The 17,956-nt window shown below is 35.8% G+C and overlaps 1 protein-coding gene across 1 annotated transcript in view; it reads left to right on the top strand.

The window, feature by feature from the left end:
* Positions 1-17,108, top strand: part of GPR180 (G protein-coupled receptor 180) — a 29,898-nt gene extending 12,790 nt beyond the window's left edge. The window contains exons 4-9 of the mRNA XM_033177426.1: positions 6,033-6,213; positions 6,351-6,400; positions 7,944-8,101; positions 11,161-11,352; positions 13,778-13,855; positions 14,825-17,108. Of these exons, the coding sequence (XP_033033317.1) occupies positions 6,033-6,213; positions 6,351-6,400; positions 7,944-8,101; positions 11,161-11,352; positions 13,778-13,855; positions 14,825-14,983 (818 nt within the window). The 3' untranslated portion in view covers positions 14,984-17,108. The remainder of the gene's footprint in view (positions 1-6,032; positions 6,214-6,350; positions 6,401-7,943; positions 8,102-11,160; positions 11,353-13,777; positions 13,856-14,824) is intronic.
* Positions 17,109-17,956: the final 848 nt, after the last annotated feature.

Raw genomic sequence — 17,956 nt, 5'->3', positions numbered from 1 at the left:
TCCTTTGTTTGGGAAAAATGTATATCTAGTGACAGAATAGCGTGCTAATTTTTTTTTATTTCTATTTTTTAGAGATGGGGTCTCACCATGTTGCCCAGATTGTCTCAAACTACTGGGTTCAAGTGATCCTCCCACCTTGGCCTCCCAAGGTGTTGGGATTGCAGGTGTGAGCCGCTGCACCTGGCCCTAAATGTTTTAAAGTGGTTAATTTTAAAGTTCTTTCTGTGAAAGAAATGATATAGTGTAAACTACTCAAGTTGTTTCTGAATGCAAATGAATGTAAAAGTTAAATTTCAGTAATGATACCTTTGACTAGTATAGATCATTATTGGAAGTTAATTTAGTCCTTCCATTTCCTTAATCTTTGTAAAAGATGCCAACATTTTTCTGTATTTTGGAAGGGCATTGATGGAACCCAGGTCTACTAAGAGCATTGAATGGATGGTTGGACTGAATTGCTCTTCAGGTCCTTTTTTTTTTTTTTTTTTTTTTAATTTAATTTTTTGAAACGGAGCCTTGCTCTGTCACCCAGGCTGGAGCGCAATGGTGCAGTCTCGGCCTACTGCAACCTCTGCCTCCCGGGTTCAAGCGATTCTCCTGCCTCAGCCTCCTGAGTAGCTGGGATTACAGGCGCCCACCACTACACCTGTCTAATTTTTGTATTTTTAGTAGAGACGAGGTTTCGCCATGTTGACCAGAACTCCTGACCTCAGGCCAAGGCAGGCTTGCCTTGGCCTCCCAAAGTGCTGGAATTACAGGCATGAGCCACCGCACGCAGCCTTCCGGTCCTTTTTAACTGTAAGACTTCGTTATTTCACGTGACACTTGTTTTTAGGACTGGTCAAGGCTCACTAGGAAGTAATGTTCTGCTGCAGTTGCTGCATGTGCAAACCCTGCTGCCTCTAGTGGAGTCCAGATGAATTAGCACTTCCTCTCCTGCCTTCCAGGCTGTAGCCCTTTGGCTCAAAAGGTGGTTTTATGTATTGAGTGGATCCATGAGACTTTTCTGGATCCTAATATGCTTGTACTTGCCTCCTTATCCAGGCCTCCATTTTTGGTCTTTTTCTTTATCACCAATTTGGGCATGTAAACTTTGATCCCAGGCTATAAAGTGATCACATTTGTGTCCTGTGCCATGCTTGGACCACTGAATGCCAGTCATACCTTGCCTTGTCCTGAACCTTGCCTATATCTTCCAGTGTTTTCCTCAACATCTTGAGTTGTGGCAACCTTTTCTTTATGATCCATACTAACCATTGTGATTCAGTTCTTAGTTCTGACTCCTTCTGACCTACCTTTTCCTGATTTTGTGACTGATTTTGATTTTATGCTTACTCTTGTGTCTAAAAGCTGTCTTATACTACAATGGGTAAGTTACATTGAGTATGTCAACAACAATATTTAAACAAGGGGCAAAACCTCACTATAATTGTATGTATTTTCATTAAGCATGACATTCTATGCGAGGCTAACCTGCGGAAATTAATCATTAAAAAGTGCTAGAAGTACCCAAAAGCATCCAGCCTTGTTTTGTGGCTTCACATCATTTTATTGATTAAAATACCTAAAAACTTTTGTGAATAACTCTACATTGAAGTATCAGTGAGTGGTTTTTAACCCATCACTGTATGCATCTAGTTTAAGGTTATGAGGTTTAAAACAAAAATTCAGATATTCACACCCAGAGACTCAGATAGATTTGGTTTGGAGTGGAAGCCAGTTAAAGCTGTAAAGTTGATCCTGATGTACAGAACCACTGATCTAAAAGTCCGTATTTCACATTGTTTTAGTCATGTGTTTTAAAATAGAGCCTTAAGAGGGATTCTTCCTACTTTGTAGCCTCAGGTATGGAATTTGTTTACAGGGAAAATCTTCAATTCATTTTAGAAACTTCTGCTAGTTTGTCTAATTATCTGCTCCAAGTAGGAAAAATTGATTTGCTATGCTTTTTACAGAAAATTGATTATTACCACATGTCTCAGAGGTTTGAATTAGAATAACCTGGTGCTAATAGTTGCAATTAATGTTACATGTTATTCTGGTTAAATTTTGTAATTTGTTCTCTTTCAAACCAATTATGTATTTTCTATCTACCAGACTTTGGTTAATCCTCATTTTGCAGAGTTGGTCTAGATTAAACAAAGAAAGTAAGGCAAGTGTGATGCCACCTGACAAAGTACTAAATAGGATTATAATACTTTAAGGTAAAATAAAATAAAACTGCTTCTTTAAAATATTAGAATCCTTGTTAACTATGTTTGTATCTAATTAGAGACCAAGAAGTACCCAGAATCCTGAGAGCCTTATTACCTAAAGGCATGTAGACTGGTTTTCACTGGAATAATACTAGAGGCTCTGCTACATCTGCCATCTCACTGTTTTTAAAATTCTAGCAGCTATGTTCATTCTTTAGTGTTATCCCTTTTTTCCTCCATGTCCCAAAAGACAATGGGTTGGATCTTCCATTTAGCTTCAGTAATGTGTTACTGGTAACATGTTGGAATGTTTTTGGCTTAAAGTAACAGAAAACCCTCATGCAAGTGGTGTAGACAGTAATGAAATGAATTATCTTATGCAACAAGAAGTTTTGAGGCTTCTCCAGGGTGGTTTATTTAGCATCTGTCTACCCTGCTGTCCTCAGACTATCAGTGTTCTTAAGCTAGCTGCCTCAAGTTCAGAGTTAGCTGTGGCAGTTCTGAGCATCATGTCTAGATGATTGCAATATTCAGTATCGCTTTTTAGGAGGAAGGCAATTTTTCCCAGAAGCTTCCTATCACATTTCCTTTTTCAGAACTGGGTCATAGCATCATAAGAGAAATGTAAGTTGACATGAAAGAAAGAAAATAAAAGTAGACAAATATGTCAAAAGGGTTAGGTTTACCTCCTACTGGTAATGGTATTGGAATTTCTGATTGATTTAGACTAACCAGGATATATCTTGACACACTTGAGTGTGGGAGACCACTGGGGCTCTGAGACAAGGATCATGGGTAGGCGGGAATGTCTGTTCCAGGTGCTGCCCCAGAACCCAAGGACCCTTTCCCCCTAGGCTCTCCTCCTTTCTGATTTACCATCATTTAGCTGGGGCCGAATTTATTGAAGCTGTCCTCTAAGTTTTCTTGCTACTTTATTTTGCCAGTGCTGCTTCCTTTAAGCTTGCCTTAAACCTTACACATTCCCTTACAAGTGTTCACCACCTGTTGTACGCTCATTAAGAGTATTTTTCTTCTTTAGTGTATACTCTTTTAGTGTATATTAACTCTTAAGTATAATGAGATTTAACAATTAGTACCCACCTGTTTTAAAATTAGGTTTTAATTTCAAACTGAACAAGCAAAGTGAACACAAATTGAGTTTAATTTCAAAGTGAACAAACAATTTTTGCTTGTGGCAAAACAAAAAATTGGTAGCTGAAAAGAGGAAAAAAACAGACTTTTTTTTTTCTTTTTAAGAGGGAGTCTCGCTCTGTCCCCTAGGCTGGACATTGTCCCCCCAGTACATTGGCGCCATCTCGGCTCACTTGCAACCTCTGCCTCCCAGGTTCAAGCGATTCTCCTAGCTGGGATTACAGGCATGTGCCACCATGCCTGGCTGATTTTTTGTATTTTTTTTTTTTTTAGTAGAGACGGGGTTTCACCGCGTTAGCCAGGATGGCCTCAGTCTTCTGATCTTGTGATCCACCCACCTCAGCCTCCCAAAGTGCTGGGATTACAGGTCTGAGCCATTGCGCCTGACCAAAAAAAACAGACTTTTTTAAAGAGATGATTTGTTTAAAAGAACATCGAGTGCAGAGCTAGCATTTTATCTTTTAAGTATTTTATGGAAAGGTTCATGGTAAGAATCATCTAAAATTCAGTGAATAAAGTGTGGGCATGACCCAGTTCAATTTATTTAATATGTTATGTCAATGAAATAATTTTTGTGTTCATTATAATGTTAGCTTTTGCTGGAAGATTATTAACTGAATAATCCTAAAACATTTTTTACTGTAACGTATATCTTATTTTCCAGAGTCCCTTCCTTCTACATTATTCCGATTCCTCAGTAAATAGTCTGAGGATTTTCTTTTCATGGTAGAGTTGTAACTTAGTGGAGTTGGAAACGTTATCCTGTAAGTCAGAAACTTTAAAGATATTCTGTAAAATATTATAAATAAATAAAACTTTAAATTGAATGCCATGTTTATTTCTTTAATACAAAGAAGGAAAGATAAAAACTAAGATTCAAAACACAGGATAGCATAAGGAACTTTACTGTCCCACAGTTGTTATAATATATTTAGCATTTGTATTTTCTGTCTTGTTCCAGTACTATAACCCCAGGATTATGTTGCCATTATTTCTAAGGCTGGAGTGCTTTTCTATGTAAGGAGTTTAAAAAGAAAATATGCTATTTTACTTGATCTTCCCTTCCTGAAGTCTAAACATGCTTTTTCACCTGCACTAGAAAAGTTAACTGTCCACATTTATATTCATAGAGCAGGAGAGACACCCAGTGGCAGAAATACTTTTTGCTGCTTTTTCCCCCCAACCAGGCCAAAAGCATGATGAGCTACTTATTGATTCTTATGATTTGTGTCTTCTGATTGCTTTGACAAAATTATTTTTCACATATTAGAAATATTTTCTTTTCTGACTGTTAATTGGAGTTTACCCAAATGGGAAACTAGTTCACCATTCGAATGAAAGTTCATCCATAGACTTAATTAAGACAGCTCTATTCACACCACGGTTAGAGCAGTCTGGTGTTAGATAGAATGTAAAAGTCTTAGTATTAGGGACTGTCTTGACACATAACCAAGTAAATGTTAGCCGTTAAACTGAAAGCTAGCCTGGTGCTTTATTATAAAAATTTTCTGAAATTTCTGAAAAATGGAGACTCAGTCAAAAGATCTCAAGTTAACACAGAAAAAGTGACATTTATAATAAGGTTACATGAAAACTGTACTAAAAAGCTGCTAGTAGGCACTAGAGGCTGCTGTAATGACTGGTTTCATTTTTTATAAAGTCTGCACATTCTTTGTTCTTTGCCAGCCATCTCTCTTTCCTCACTTATTTCTACTCCCTCAAAACTTTGGTTTTTATCATGGCCCGGTTTGATTCCTCTGGCCTGTTCCAACATCAGCTCCTTTCAACTTCAATTTCTGTGGCCTCTTTTCTTTCTGCTTTATAGTTTGATCTACTAAGAGAAGATGATTAGCCTAACTTAAAATTGTTATGTTGTTGGCCTCTTGCATTGGTAGCCATTTGGTTAGCTGTTACAATTTTCAGCCAATCCTGGCATGGAGTTGTATGATCTCCACAGGATTTTTTTTTTTTTTTTTTGGCAAGAGCTGCAGACAGTTCATCTCAGAAGAGATCTCTGGACATGACAGATATTTTGAAGGTTTGTCCAAATAGAAATTCAAGGTATTGGGACATTCCCGAGCTGTGGTTCTCATGTGTTAGCTATGTCAGAATCATGCTTAGGGCTTACTAAAGCACAGATTACTGGGCTCTAGTCAAGAGTTTCTGATTCAGTAGATCAAAAACTGGATGGAACTCAAGAATTTGCATTTATAACAAGTTCCCTGGTGTTGCTGCTGGGCAAGAGAACACACTTTGAGATACATTGTCAGGGTATTTTAAACTATTCTTGACTGAGCTAATCTATTTCTAAACTTTTTACAAAAGAAATTCACTTTGGGGGTAAAACGTATATTTAACTGAATGCTAAAATCACTATTTTCATTTACTGTTTTCAAACAAAACTGTGATTTTATGATGAGTCTTTGGGTTTCCTTGACCATTATGCTTTCTTACAGATTGACCTTAACTAGTTTGGTTTAATCTGCTTTCTTGTAGTTAAAATTTTGCCCCAAGGCACAAAAACGTTCAAGTTTTAATAGTTTTTTTTTCTCTTACAAAGGTGAATGCTATGACTCCAGTTAAAAAACAAGTTCTAGAAATATACTGACAGGGAGATTTGAAAGCAACCCAATACGATAACTGGCTTTGTTTTACTGAAGCAAACTCCCTTTCTTCTCTTCACAGGGTTACATGAGTTCTTTTTCCTCCTAGTCCTAGTGTACTTTGTGATTGCTTGCATTTATGCTCAATCATTGTGGCAGGCTATTAAGAAAGGAGGACCCATGCACATGATTTTAAAGGTTCTGACAACTGCCTTGCTGTTACAAGCTGGTTCAGCTTTAGCTAATTACATTCATTTCTCCAGGTAACTCAAAACCACTAAAACTGTGTTCATCATTACATCTAATTAATCCTAATTAGTCCACCAAAATTATGCTTGCTTTGATTATGAACAGTTTTTTTCACATTTGTCATTTACACTAATCTTCTTCAATTCCTCAGTTACTCCAAAGATGGAATAGGGGTACCATTTATGGGAAGTTTGGCAGAATGTGAGTATCTTTCTGAGCATTTTTAAAAAGCTTTTAGACTTGCTATCTGCTTTTTTAAAAAAACTATTTCTTGTCATAGTATAAATTTTCTGTCAAAAATTGTTTAGAAATCAGCTTGACTGAGAACAGGATTACGGTTTAAGTTCCCATATGTCCTACTTAGTTTCTTCTTAATAATAGGTAATGTGTACAGATCCTCATTTTTTTTTTGTTTGTTTGAGGCAGAGTTTTACTCTGTAGCCCAGGCTGGAGTGCAGTGGTGCAGTCATGGCTCACTGCAGCCTCAAACTCCTAGGCTCAGGTGATCCTCCTGCCTCAGCCTCCCCAGTAGCTGGGAGTACAGGCACATACCATCATGCCTGGCTAATTTTTAAATTTCCTTTTCTGTAGATGGGGTCTCACTGTGTTGCCCAGGCTGGCCTTATACTCTTGGGCTTAAGGGATCCATCTGCCTTGGCCTCCCAAAGTCCTGGAATTACAGGCATGAGTCACCACACTCTGCCTCTTCATTGTTTTTAGGCATATTTATATACATTCTCTCATCTTATCCTCAATAGAAGAGTAGGTCTGCATATCCTTATTTTGCAGATAAAGGATCTGGGCTTAGTGATGTGAAACATATTTCCAAATGTCAGTCAGCTATTGAGTGGTAGAGACTAGACTCAGACCTAAATTTTCTTACCTCAAAGCTGAAGGTTTTCTTCCTGTTTTAATTCCATTCTCTGTTATACTGACTCTTTTCTATTTCTGACCCAAAGCCTAAAACTCACATCAAAATACACTATGAAGAAAAGTAATAAGCTTTCTTAAAATATCATTAAATACTACCTCATAAAATAAATATATATGGAACTTGAAGCATTTATAGATTTTTGTTGTTTTCTTGTAGTGTTGACGTGGATACAGGTGGTTTTTCTATTTGAAGTAGCAGGCTTCCCCTGCAGTGTAGGTGATGGCCACCTGGTGGCACATCACACTAATATATGAAGCTTCTCATTTGTCTTCAGGATTCTGAAAGTAAAGCCAATGTTTGGATGCTATGGGAGCTATGCATTTCATTGTATTGTTTCTTGTTAATAGTTTTAGAAAATACTCTTTACTTTATAGTTCAGTCATCCAAAAAAAAAATAACTCAGAAATGAAGGTACATTCTCCACATTGCAGAAATCATATTTAGAATTTAACAAGCAGTGAGTTATAGAGAACAAGATTATGTAGTTAGAAAAGCTAAGAAAAATGGGAAATGAAGAGAGTTAAGGTTGGACTTACTGGACATATGGTATGGGCATATATATGTATTTTTAAATAGTATTGCTGCTGTTTTAACTATTTTTATAAATATATACAAAATTTATGACAATGTTTACATCTTTAGAATTATTACACACGAATATCTCTTAATGAATTTCCTTAGCTTCTCTTTGAAAATGGCTGTCTTTTTGTGGTTAAAAAAAAAAAAAGATGTTCTCATCATAACGCAAAAAGCACTAAATTTTTTTATATTGTGAAAACTTGGTTGACATTGGTTTTCATGTCTCATTAGTTTTTGACATCGCTTCCCAAATTCAGATGTTATACTTGCTTTTGAGTCTATGCATGGGTTGGACGATAGTCAGAGTGAAGAAGTCCCAAAGCAGACCTCTGCAGTGGGATTCTACGCCTGCATCCACTGGCATTGCGGTGGTCATTGTCATGACACAGGTGAGTGTTGACACTCTGTTTCTGCTCAGTAATCCTCAGAAATGCAAACTGGAGCCTACCTCATTTCAGAATTGAAACCTGGGACCCATGAGGAATTTGTGCCATTTTTTTTTCTTGAAATGTCTGAGCTTCTACAATTTGTGTCATTTAAAGTATGAATTTGAAGAGCGTTAGATCAAATAATCTTAATTATCTGGATGCTACTATATGTAGACTGCAGAATTTAATTATAACTTACCTGGATTTGAGCTTCCTATCAGCTTATTTAAGCACCATATGTTTAATACTAGGTTAGAGTCTTATTTCCTACTTAATAATAGCTTTCTTTCATATTTCTCTAGCACATGGTAAGTACTTAACATTGAATGAGTGATTCAGTGAATTTGAGATTTATCCATGGTCAAGAATCTCTAGGATTGGCTACTTTGTACATAAAAGAATTCAGGTGATTATCTAAGATTAATTAAAAAGCAAAATATAGACTAAAAAAGAATGGGATCTTGTTTTTGAAAGCAAATGTAAAAACAAAACCGGTCTTAAAATAAAGGTCCTGCATGCCTTTTTTTTTTTCTTTTCGTCTGTATTAATAGTATTGACATTCTAAGATATCCATATGCCTGTGTTCAATGGATTTGTAAAAATTAAGAAGAAAGGTATAAAAATAAAATTTGTACTAAGTTTTTGATGAGCATTAGCTATAGATGAAAATGAACTATATACTTAGGCTCTGTAAAGGACATTATAATGTAAGTTTAATGCATTAAATAAATTGAAAAATGTATTAATGAAGGATGGGGCCAGTGCTTTATTCATCTTTCTATCCCTAGTATTTATTTAATATAGTAGGTTTTGAGTGGAATAGGAGTATTGAATTTACATGAATGATTTGGGAAAGAGACCATATCACAGGTGGTGATATTTAGAAAGGAGATAGTGCCAGGAAAGGGGATGATGAGAAAGAATTGAATTAGAAGAATTGATTAAAATAAAGTTAAGATTCTACCAACTTAATGTTTTTGAGCCAGGACTTATGGAGAGTAGTGTCAATGTCAGGTTAAATTCTCACTTTTTATTTCTTTTTAAAAATTACATTTTTATTATTTCATTGTAATTTTAATTTACTGTCATAGACAAATATAAGTTGAGAACTAAGATGATATTACACTAGAGTTTATATGAGAATTTATGAAGAATACATTAAACATAGCTCTGATCTTCAGCAACAACCCAGACAAGGCAGATCAGACAGGCAGTCAGAGACTATACAAATACGTACATATTTTATACAGATCACATATTAGCATATGTATATGAAAACAGGGAAGTTTGAATATGTAAAAATATGAACTATGGGCTGTGGTAGCTCTGTGGTAGCACTTCTGTGTTGCAAAAGTGAAGTTTAGAAATGTAGGTTAAGAAATCAGATGGGAGACTGGGCGCGGTGGCTTCACGCCTGTAATCCCAACACTTTGGGAGGCCAAGGTGGGCAGAGCACCAGAGGTCAGGAATTTGAGACCAGCCTGGCCAACATGGTGAAACCCCATCTCTACTAAAAATACAAAAACTAGCCGGTGTATGCCTGTGATCCCAGCTACTCCAGAGGCTGAGGCAGGAGAATCACTTGAACTTGGGAGGTGGAGGTTGCAGTGAGCTGAGATCGTGCCACTGCACTCCAGCCTGGGCAATAGAGTGAGACTTTGTCTAAAAAAAAAAAAAGAGAAATCAGATGGGTATAATTTGGTGGTTTGGAAGAATAACACTTTCAGTAACAGAGCAAATATTGAGCCCAGAAGGAATTTCACATATTATAGTGACAAAGGAGTTTACCTAACAAGAATGGTAGCAGGAGTAAAATTAGTGTAGAGGATGTGAGAAGGAGGAAAGCAAGAGGTTGCTGATAAACCCCATAAAACCTAATAAATGGATTTTATATTGAGTTTTGATGTATTCTAAAAGTTCTTGAAAGTCACCAAAGACTCAATTCTGAGTGAGGGCTGGCTGACTTGACAAAGGAAAGAAGTGCAGAGAGCTGCAGACATGTGTTGCAATGGTTAAAATATTAGAGTAAGTTAAGTGATTGATGTTTAGTAAAGATGGAGGCAACATGGACACTAATTTATTTTGAATAGTAATAAACAGAATAGCTTAATGAGGAACTAGCTGAGCTTTTTACTGTTAGCAACATGGGAGAAAGGGTCAGTAAACAGTGATGAATAACAGTGCCCTGAGGATTTATAGTGAATAATAAAAATATGCTGTCCTTTACTAAGGGATGTTACCGTGAAAATGAATAAAGTCTGAAATCAACAATTCTGACTTTTTAATTTCTGAGTTGCACAAAAAACACTGAAATGTTTGAAAGTTACCCTGAGATAGCCAGTTTGAATGCAGAACGGTTTACATTCAATGATGTTGTTGAAGTAAAAAGGAAATGGATGTAGAAGAAAGTTTGTTCTTTTAACCTTTTCAGTTTGTTTTCATCCTTAGAGATGATCTTATTTGAATCATGACAGCAATAGAATTTTTTTTTTTCCTGTTTTTTCGAGATGGAGTTTCACTCTTATTGCCCAGGCTGGAGTGCAATGGCACAATCTCAGCTCACTGCAACCTCCACCTCCTGGGTTCAAGTGATTCTCCTGCCTCAGCCTCCTGAGTAGCTGGGATTACAGGCGCCCGCCACCACGCCCAGCTAATTTTTTGTATTTTTAGTAGAGATGGGGTTTCATAATGTCCAGGCTGGTCTCAAATTCCTGACCTCAGGTGATCTATCCGCCTTGGCCTCCCAAAGTGCTGGGATTACAGGCGTGAGCCACCGCTCCCAGCAGCAATAGAATTTTTAAAAAATCTCTTAACTGTGGTCTCACTTCATAAAAATTCGTTTTTTCTAGCTTAGGGTATTAGAGTGATGAAAAGAGTGTACTTTATTCATTAACAACCTCTATGGTCTGATAGGAATGTTTATATAAGATTTAAAGGGATGTTTATTAAAGAGTTGAAAAAAATATTTAATTAGGTATAATCTTTTTTTTCCTAAACGTAATATCGTTTTTCTTTTGCAGAGTGTTTTGCTACTTTGGGAACAGTTTGAAGATACCAGTCATCATAGCTACCATTCACACCACAACTTAGCAGGGATCCTGCTAATCGTTCTAAGAATTTGCCTAGCATTGTCATTAGGCTGTGGACTCTATCAGATCATCACAGTGGAGAGAAGTACCCTCAAAAGGGAGTTCTACTTCACATTTGCCAAAGTATGGGTTTGGAAAGAAAATGGTTTATTCTGATTATCTATTTCATTCTGGTTTCTTTGGGAAGTTAATAAACAACTACATGCTAACTTTTATTAAACTTCTGGGCCGAGCACGGTGGCTCACTCCTGTAATCCCAGTGCTTTGGGAGGCTGAGACAGACGGATCGCTTGAGCCCCCAAGTTGGAAACCAGCCTGGGCAACATAGATCCCATCTCTACAAAAAATTAATATTAGCCAGGCTTTGTGGCGAGCACCTGTTGTCTCAGCTACTCGAGAGGCTGAGATGGGAGAATTGCTTGAGCCTGTGGGTTGAAGGCTTCAGTGAGCCAAGATTGGGCCACTGCACTCCAGCCTGGGTGACAGGGCAAGACATTGTTTTTTGTTTTTTGTTTTTTGTTTTTTGTAAAAAAAAAAAACCTGTTATGTGACAGCACTACCATAAGTTCTCTATGTGGTTCAACTCATTTAACCTTAGCAACTTATGTGATGTAGGTATTATCCCCATTTTACAAGACCTGTGAGACAGTACTTTCCCTGTACTCTTTGCAGGTCAGTTTTGCCTGGTTCATATTTTCATCAATAGGGATTTTGCATTTTTTTCTGTAATATCGTAATTTTAAATTTTTAAAATAAAATATGCTTTGGATTTCTCAAGTTATTAATTGACTATAAACTGTTATTCTCAGAGTTATACAATGTTTTATAACAGACTGTTAGGAGCTATCCTTCAGCATAAGCAGCTGGAGCCAGGAGGCTGAGTTCATATTTCAGCCAACCTCACTCCATCCACATGAGATCCTGTCACTTTATTCCTCCTTTCTTGTCCTTCTTCTGCTAGTGAGATCTAAAAGCAAATTCGGTTTTTTTCTATACAGGAGAAAGGTTAGAGCAGTAACATTATAGAACCCTCCCTCCCTAGAAGGTTTCATTTTTCTGTCAGATTGAGAGAATCCGTACCCCTTCATTTTAGCACCTCAAACCAGCATTCTGATCAGACTGATTCTGTTCAGTCAGCCCACCTTGTCCAGAGTTACTGACCGTTATTCTAAGGCAGCTATGGAAGGAGAGCCAGATTCCTGCTTTATTGCTAGTGTTGAGCATTGCAAAGCTGCTGCTGCAGCCCTAGGAACCAACTTCAGGCTTCTGAGCACAAGACAAGAAGATGTCATCCTGCTTTTCAGTTTTTCACAGGGACAGTAGTCCTTATTGTTTGATAAGTTAATATATATTTGAGGTGTTCAGGCATTACTTTTTTTATTTTGCTTTTTGTCATTGTTGCTGTTGTTTTTGAGACAGAGTCTCGCTCTATCGTCCAGGCTGGAGTGCAGTGGCGCCATCTCGGCTCACTGCAAGCTCTGCCTCCCAGGTTCATGCCGTTCTCCTGCCTCAGCCTCCCAAGTAGCTGGGACTATAGGTGCGTGCCGCCATGCCCGGCTAAGTTTTTGTGTTTTTGGTAGAGACGGGGTTTCACTGTGTTAGCCAGGATGGTCTCGATGTCCTGACGTTGTGAACCTTCTTCCTTGGCCTCCCAAAGTGCTGGGATTACAGGCGTGAGCCACCATACCCGGCCTCTTATTTTGCTTTATGCTTAAAGCAGTGCAAATTTTAAAGTATTTTATATTTTAATTTAACTTTCTGAATAGGGTCAAACATCCAAAAGTAAGGAGTAGCAAAAAGTTATTCTCACCTCCTCACACAATTGCTGCTATTAGTTCTTAATTTATCCTTCTAGAGAGTTTTAAGTATATATGCCTATATATATTTCCCTTCATTTTTATACAAATAGTAACATAGGAAACGTTTTTCTATATCTTGTTTTTTTCTCCCTGTATCTTCAATGTACCAAACATTTCAACAGCTACTATTTATTAACTTATTTTTTTTATTTCAAATTTAATTTTGGAAAAGAGAATACATTGCCATGGTTCAAGGAAAAATAGAAAAATATTTGAAAAGTATAAACAGTTACCCATTCTTACCTGCCCAGCTCCCCCTCCTCTGTTCTACCCCTCAAACAGGTAGCAACTATTAATGTTTTTTGTGTATTTTTACAGAATTTCTTTGTGTATCAGCATGCAAATATGAATGTACATTCTTTTTTCTTTTTACAGGAATATTACACATTTGTGCCTTGATTTTGTCACTTAATTTGTTATATTAATAATTTGTAGTATATCAAAATGTGTATGCAACAGATTTATAAACATAAGATTATAAGTACTCCAAAAATACTCATTTGGTTAGAAACAAAATATGAATGTCACAGCAACGGTAAATTTATTTCTACATTTTATTGCAAGCTCTACTCTAAAGGCCTGTTGAGGTTAATCAGGACCTAAATATGCTAGTAACATTTTTTATATGGTACATTCTGAAAAAAAAAAAATACACAGCTGTACTTACTTCACTTTTTCATTTGTTTCAGGGCTGTATCTTGTGGTTTTTATGCCATCCGGTTCTTGCATGCATTTCTGTCATTTTTAGCGACTACCAAAGAGACAAGGTAAGAAATATACATGATGAAACTAGTTTTTTTTAATGAAAATATTGTCTTAATTGGGAGAATATTTAAATAGGAGGGGCCTGTTTATTTTTTAAGACATTTTCTGGGTTATTTAAAACTTTGAAACAAAGTAGTAAACCAGTAAGTAGATAAATTTAAAGTTTAAAATATTTTTAAAATATTTATAAGCAAAATGGTGGAAATAGCTTTTCTTGATTCTATTTTAGCTTATTTTAGAAACGACAATAGAGAATTTTAAAATAGAAATTTTGTTTTATAAATTAGATAATTTATAATACATCTTTTTAAAAATTTTTTGTTACATAATAGTAAAAATCAAGATTTGTAAAAATCAGTCTAGTTGCTTTAACAGACTACAAACCAGAGTGCCATGCTGAAGTATGATGCATTTTGATTGTGTTGATAACTACCTTCTTAGGTGAATGGCTCCATCATTTCAAAATAGAGGCCAAGAGCCCTTTACAAGCAATGCAGTATGTGCCTGAATGCACAAATGTTTATTGAGCCTGGGGTATTTACAAAGAGTGAATAGATAGGACAGTAGTCTACAAAAATAGAGAAGCAACTTGAGAATTTTTGAAAGGGCTTTTAGAGGACTCTTTAAAGTTCAGGTAGGAGCATGCTTTATTTCTATTACTAAATTAGCTAGGAACCTGATTTTTCTTATTTACTGAAACTCTTGTCTGTAGTGCATACCCTTGGGAGAGAATGGTTTAGCAACTTATTCTTTTGTGCCTTACTTTTTCATCTACAAAATAACTGTTAAAGGGATTTTTTATCCTTAAACAATTAGAGCATTAGTCAGAAATTTTTTTTGATAAAATGTACCTATGGTAAAGATGAAAGATAGAATATTTATATAAAAAGCATATATAGATTCATGAGAAATTGAATATTATTTCTCTGTTTCTGCATGCAGTAAAAGCATTCCTTTCTTTTTCTTTTCAGGTTGTTACAATAGGTGTTATCCTTTGCCAGTCTGTTTCCATGGTTATTCTCTACAGACTCTTTCTATCTCACAGTCTATATTGGGAAGTTTCTTCACTTTCTTCAGTAACACTACCACTGACCATATCATCTGGACACAAAAGTCGCCCTCATTTCTGATACTTGATATTTGTTGAGAGGAAAAGTGAATTGGTTTAAAAGAGTGCAATAAGGATCCAAATACAGTTACTTTTTTTTCATACATTTAGTATGAAAACTTGAACAGTGAAAGCAGAGCACGTTATTTATATAACTGCATTTAAGCAGTACCAAGACTGAAAAAAAGGTAATAAATGAAATGTTTTGAAATATACTTAAACAACAAACTTTGAAGAAAGTGTTGTTATAAAATGATTGAAGCAATTTCTATATGGAAATAAATGTGAAAAATAACTATATGCTATTTTGGTAAAATATTCACCACTTATAATGCCTCATCTTAATAGCTAACTCAGGTTTAATAGTCTTATAAAAAGTAATCAGTTAAATGATTACTTGCTTATAAATATCTAAACTAGTCCAGTTATGAAATCAGTGTAATACATTGATTTTAAAAACTGCTGCTGTTTATGCTTTAAGGAAATGCATTTCATATTTGAGTTTAAAGGAATTGAAATTACTTCAGGAAATGAATATAAAATATGTTCACAGTTAAATATCTAAGCTTTTGTTTATTTGTGGGTGGAGTTATTCTCCAATTTTTTTCTGCTATTTTTGGCTCTAGTTCAGGTTTTAGCTTGATTAGCAAAGGTTTTTGACAAACAGTTTATGAAAAAATAAAACTTAAATACATTACACGAGTTGTAAAGACAAAGGATTTTAAAATCTGAGCACTTAGGTGAAGGGACAAGCAGGTTTATGTGGTTAAAAAGAAAGAAGGGAAAAGGTACTATGTGATACGGTACTGAAATTTTGATCCCAATAGAATTCATTTCTCTTACATTGAATCCCCAATCATAATTAAGCCGTATACACAGATTAAATTAACAGAAGCATTTCATATAAATGTTGGTTTCAGTCATCAACTACCCATGAATTCCTGCCCAAGGATACTTAATCAGGATTAAATTTTCTATGAATAATTGAAAAACAAAACACTCACTGGATTTGTTATAATCCGTGTTGGCACTGGATTGTAAGTAGTTGCCATCTTGAATCCTTTGTAATAAAGCCGTATTTGTGTGTGTGTGTGTGTGTGTGTGCGATGCCCCAGTATTGAGTATGCTAGCTAAAAAAATACCAAGTGCCTGATTAAAGAATTGCTAAATGGTTGGCGATAATTGCTGTATAAAATGAGTATTACCATGAATGGTCACTGATTGGAAATTATTCTGTTGCTGTTTGTCAAGCTGTTCAGGCCTTTTCCTTTTTACTTCTGGCTTATTTTAAAAACACTTTTTATCTACTTACTCTATGTTTAAGCAAGAAACAGTTCACTGATCTGGTAGTTAAATTTTTCAATTAAATAGTTAAAATAATGTAGTGCAACTGAAAAATATCTATGGCTTTGTTTTTGTTTTTTCCCTTGTACCTAGTCTCATTGGAAATGACTAGTATTCTGCCTCATTTTCAGGGCAGAATATGTGTTTGTGATCCAAAGTGACAAAGTTAAAAAATTCAACCCGCTCACTAAATCATATCTCTTTTAGTTCTTTGTAAATCATTTAGTAAATTAGAGCTACAGGTTAAGACTAGAAAGTCTGAGTTACGTTTTAGGTATACATGATCGTCTGAGTGGTCATAACCTTTTCTTTTATCATGTCTCCCTAATAACCCCAGCTATTGTCTGTTGTGTTCAGCTGAGATGCAAAAAAGAAAGTAAGCAAAAAAGAAAAAGGTGAAGCTTTTTCATAAATTTTGTGAACTTGCCAAAAGGGGAAGGGAAAAATTTTTGTGTTATTTCACTCAAAGAACATAAGTAACTGCAATTAACATATATGAAATTTATTAGTCTGCTTGCATTTATGAAACTAACCAGTTTTTTAAACTTTAATTCTTAAATTTGTGGTTGGAATTGCTGATAATTTATTTTGTTATTCAAGAGCTGTTGTTAAGCGGAGGAAAGTAGTTGTTAATAAATGTATAAAACTGTTCTTGACTAGTAATCAGGGACAGAATTTATAGTTCATAAGTCATGACACAGTGTCCCCTCTTTTTCTGAATGTTTACACAGAGATTCATCACTGCAGATTACAGAAGTTAAGTGTATACTGCAACCTCTAATTAAAGATAAAAATCTTTTCTACTTTTCTTTGTCAGATAATGCTTTTTTATGTGTTTTTATGTTTCATGATTTAAGGAACACGTATTAGCTGTGTTTTAGTGAGAATGAATTGCTATCCATCATAATTTTCACTGTTGATTTGAATGTTAAAACTAGAATTGTGCTAAAATCAGAACATGAGCTTGAATATCTGTAAGACCTCAGCACACTTCAGTATTTGAACCTGGCTTTTAGCTAGACAGTATTACTAGCAGGAGAGTTAATCTAGGCAGAAGAGCTTGCTTTAGGGTAATTATTTATGATCTCCAGTAAAGTCAGTCGCATCTGATGAACACAGGAGATACACAAATCTGAGATCATCTCTAAAATAATGAGACTAGAACCTATCTATCAACATGAACATGGGCTCCTTCAGCATGTTTCTTCTAGGAGACTGCACGTTCTTTGGAATTTGGAAATCTGGAATTATCTGTGAAACATTTTCTTAAATAGCTTCTGTGGTATCAAATCATTGAAGTTGTTTTTTGTTTGTTTTGAGAATTGATATGATTGTTAGAAGTAGCCAGATCTGAAGAGGTAATACCGTTTTTTATTCCAATGTGTATTTGTGAATTGAGACTAAACTAATGAGATTGGTTTTCCTCTGTGATCTGAAAGTAGTGTGGTAGAAGCACCGTAGCTTGATCTCTTGCAATAGCTCTCTAAGTAATACTATGACCTCCACACTTGGGCAGCCTTCTGCACAGCTCCAGGGGCATCATATGTGTTGTGCTGTAGGAGTGCCATGAAGCCTGGAGGGGGAGGAAAGAAGTGGTCCTGCCCACTAGGGCCATTCTCCACAATGTAGCCAAAACAATCTCTTAAAAATG

Source organism: Trachypithecus francoisi, unplaced genomic scaffold (genome assembly GCF_009764315.1).
Source record: "Trachypithecus francoisi isolate TF-2019V2 unplaced genomic scaffold, Tfra_2.0 Lachesis_group18, whole genome shotgun sequence".
Classification (NCBI taxonomy): domain Eukaryota; kingdom Metazoa; phylum Chordata; class Mammalia; order Primates; family Cercopithecidae; genus Trachypithecus; species Trachypithecus francoisi.
The sequence above is the reverse complement of the archived record's forward strand: the minus strand, read 5'-3'. Positions and strand labels throughout refer to the sequence as shown.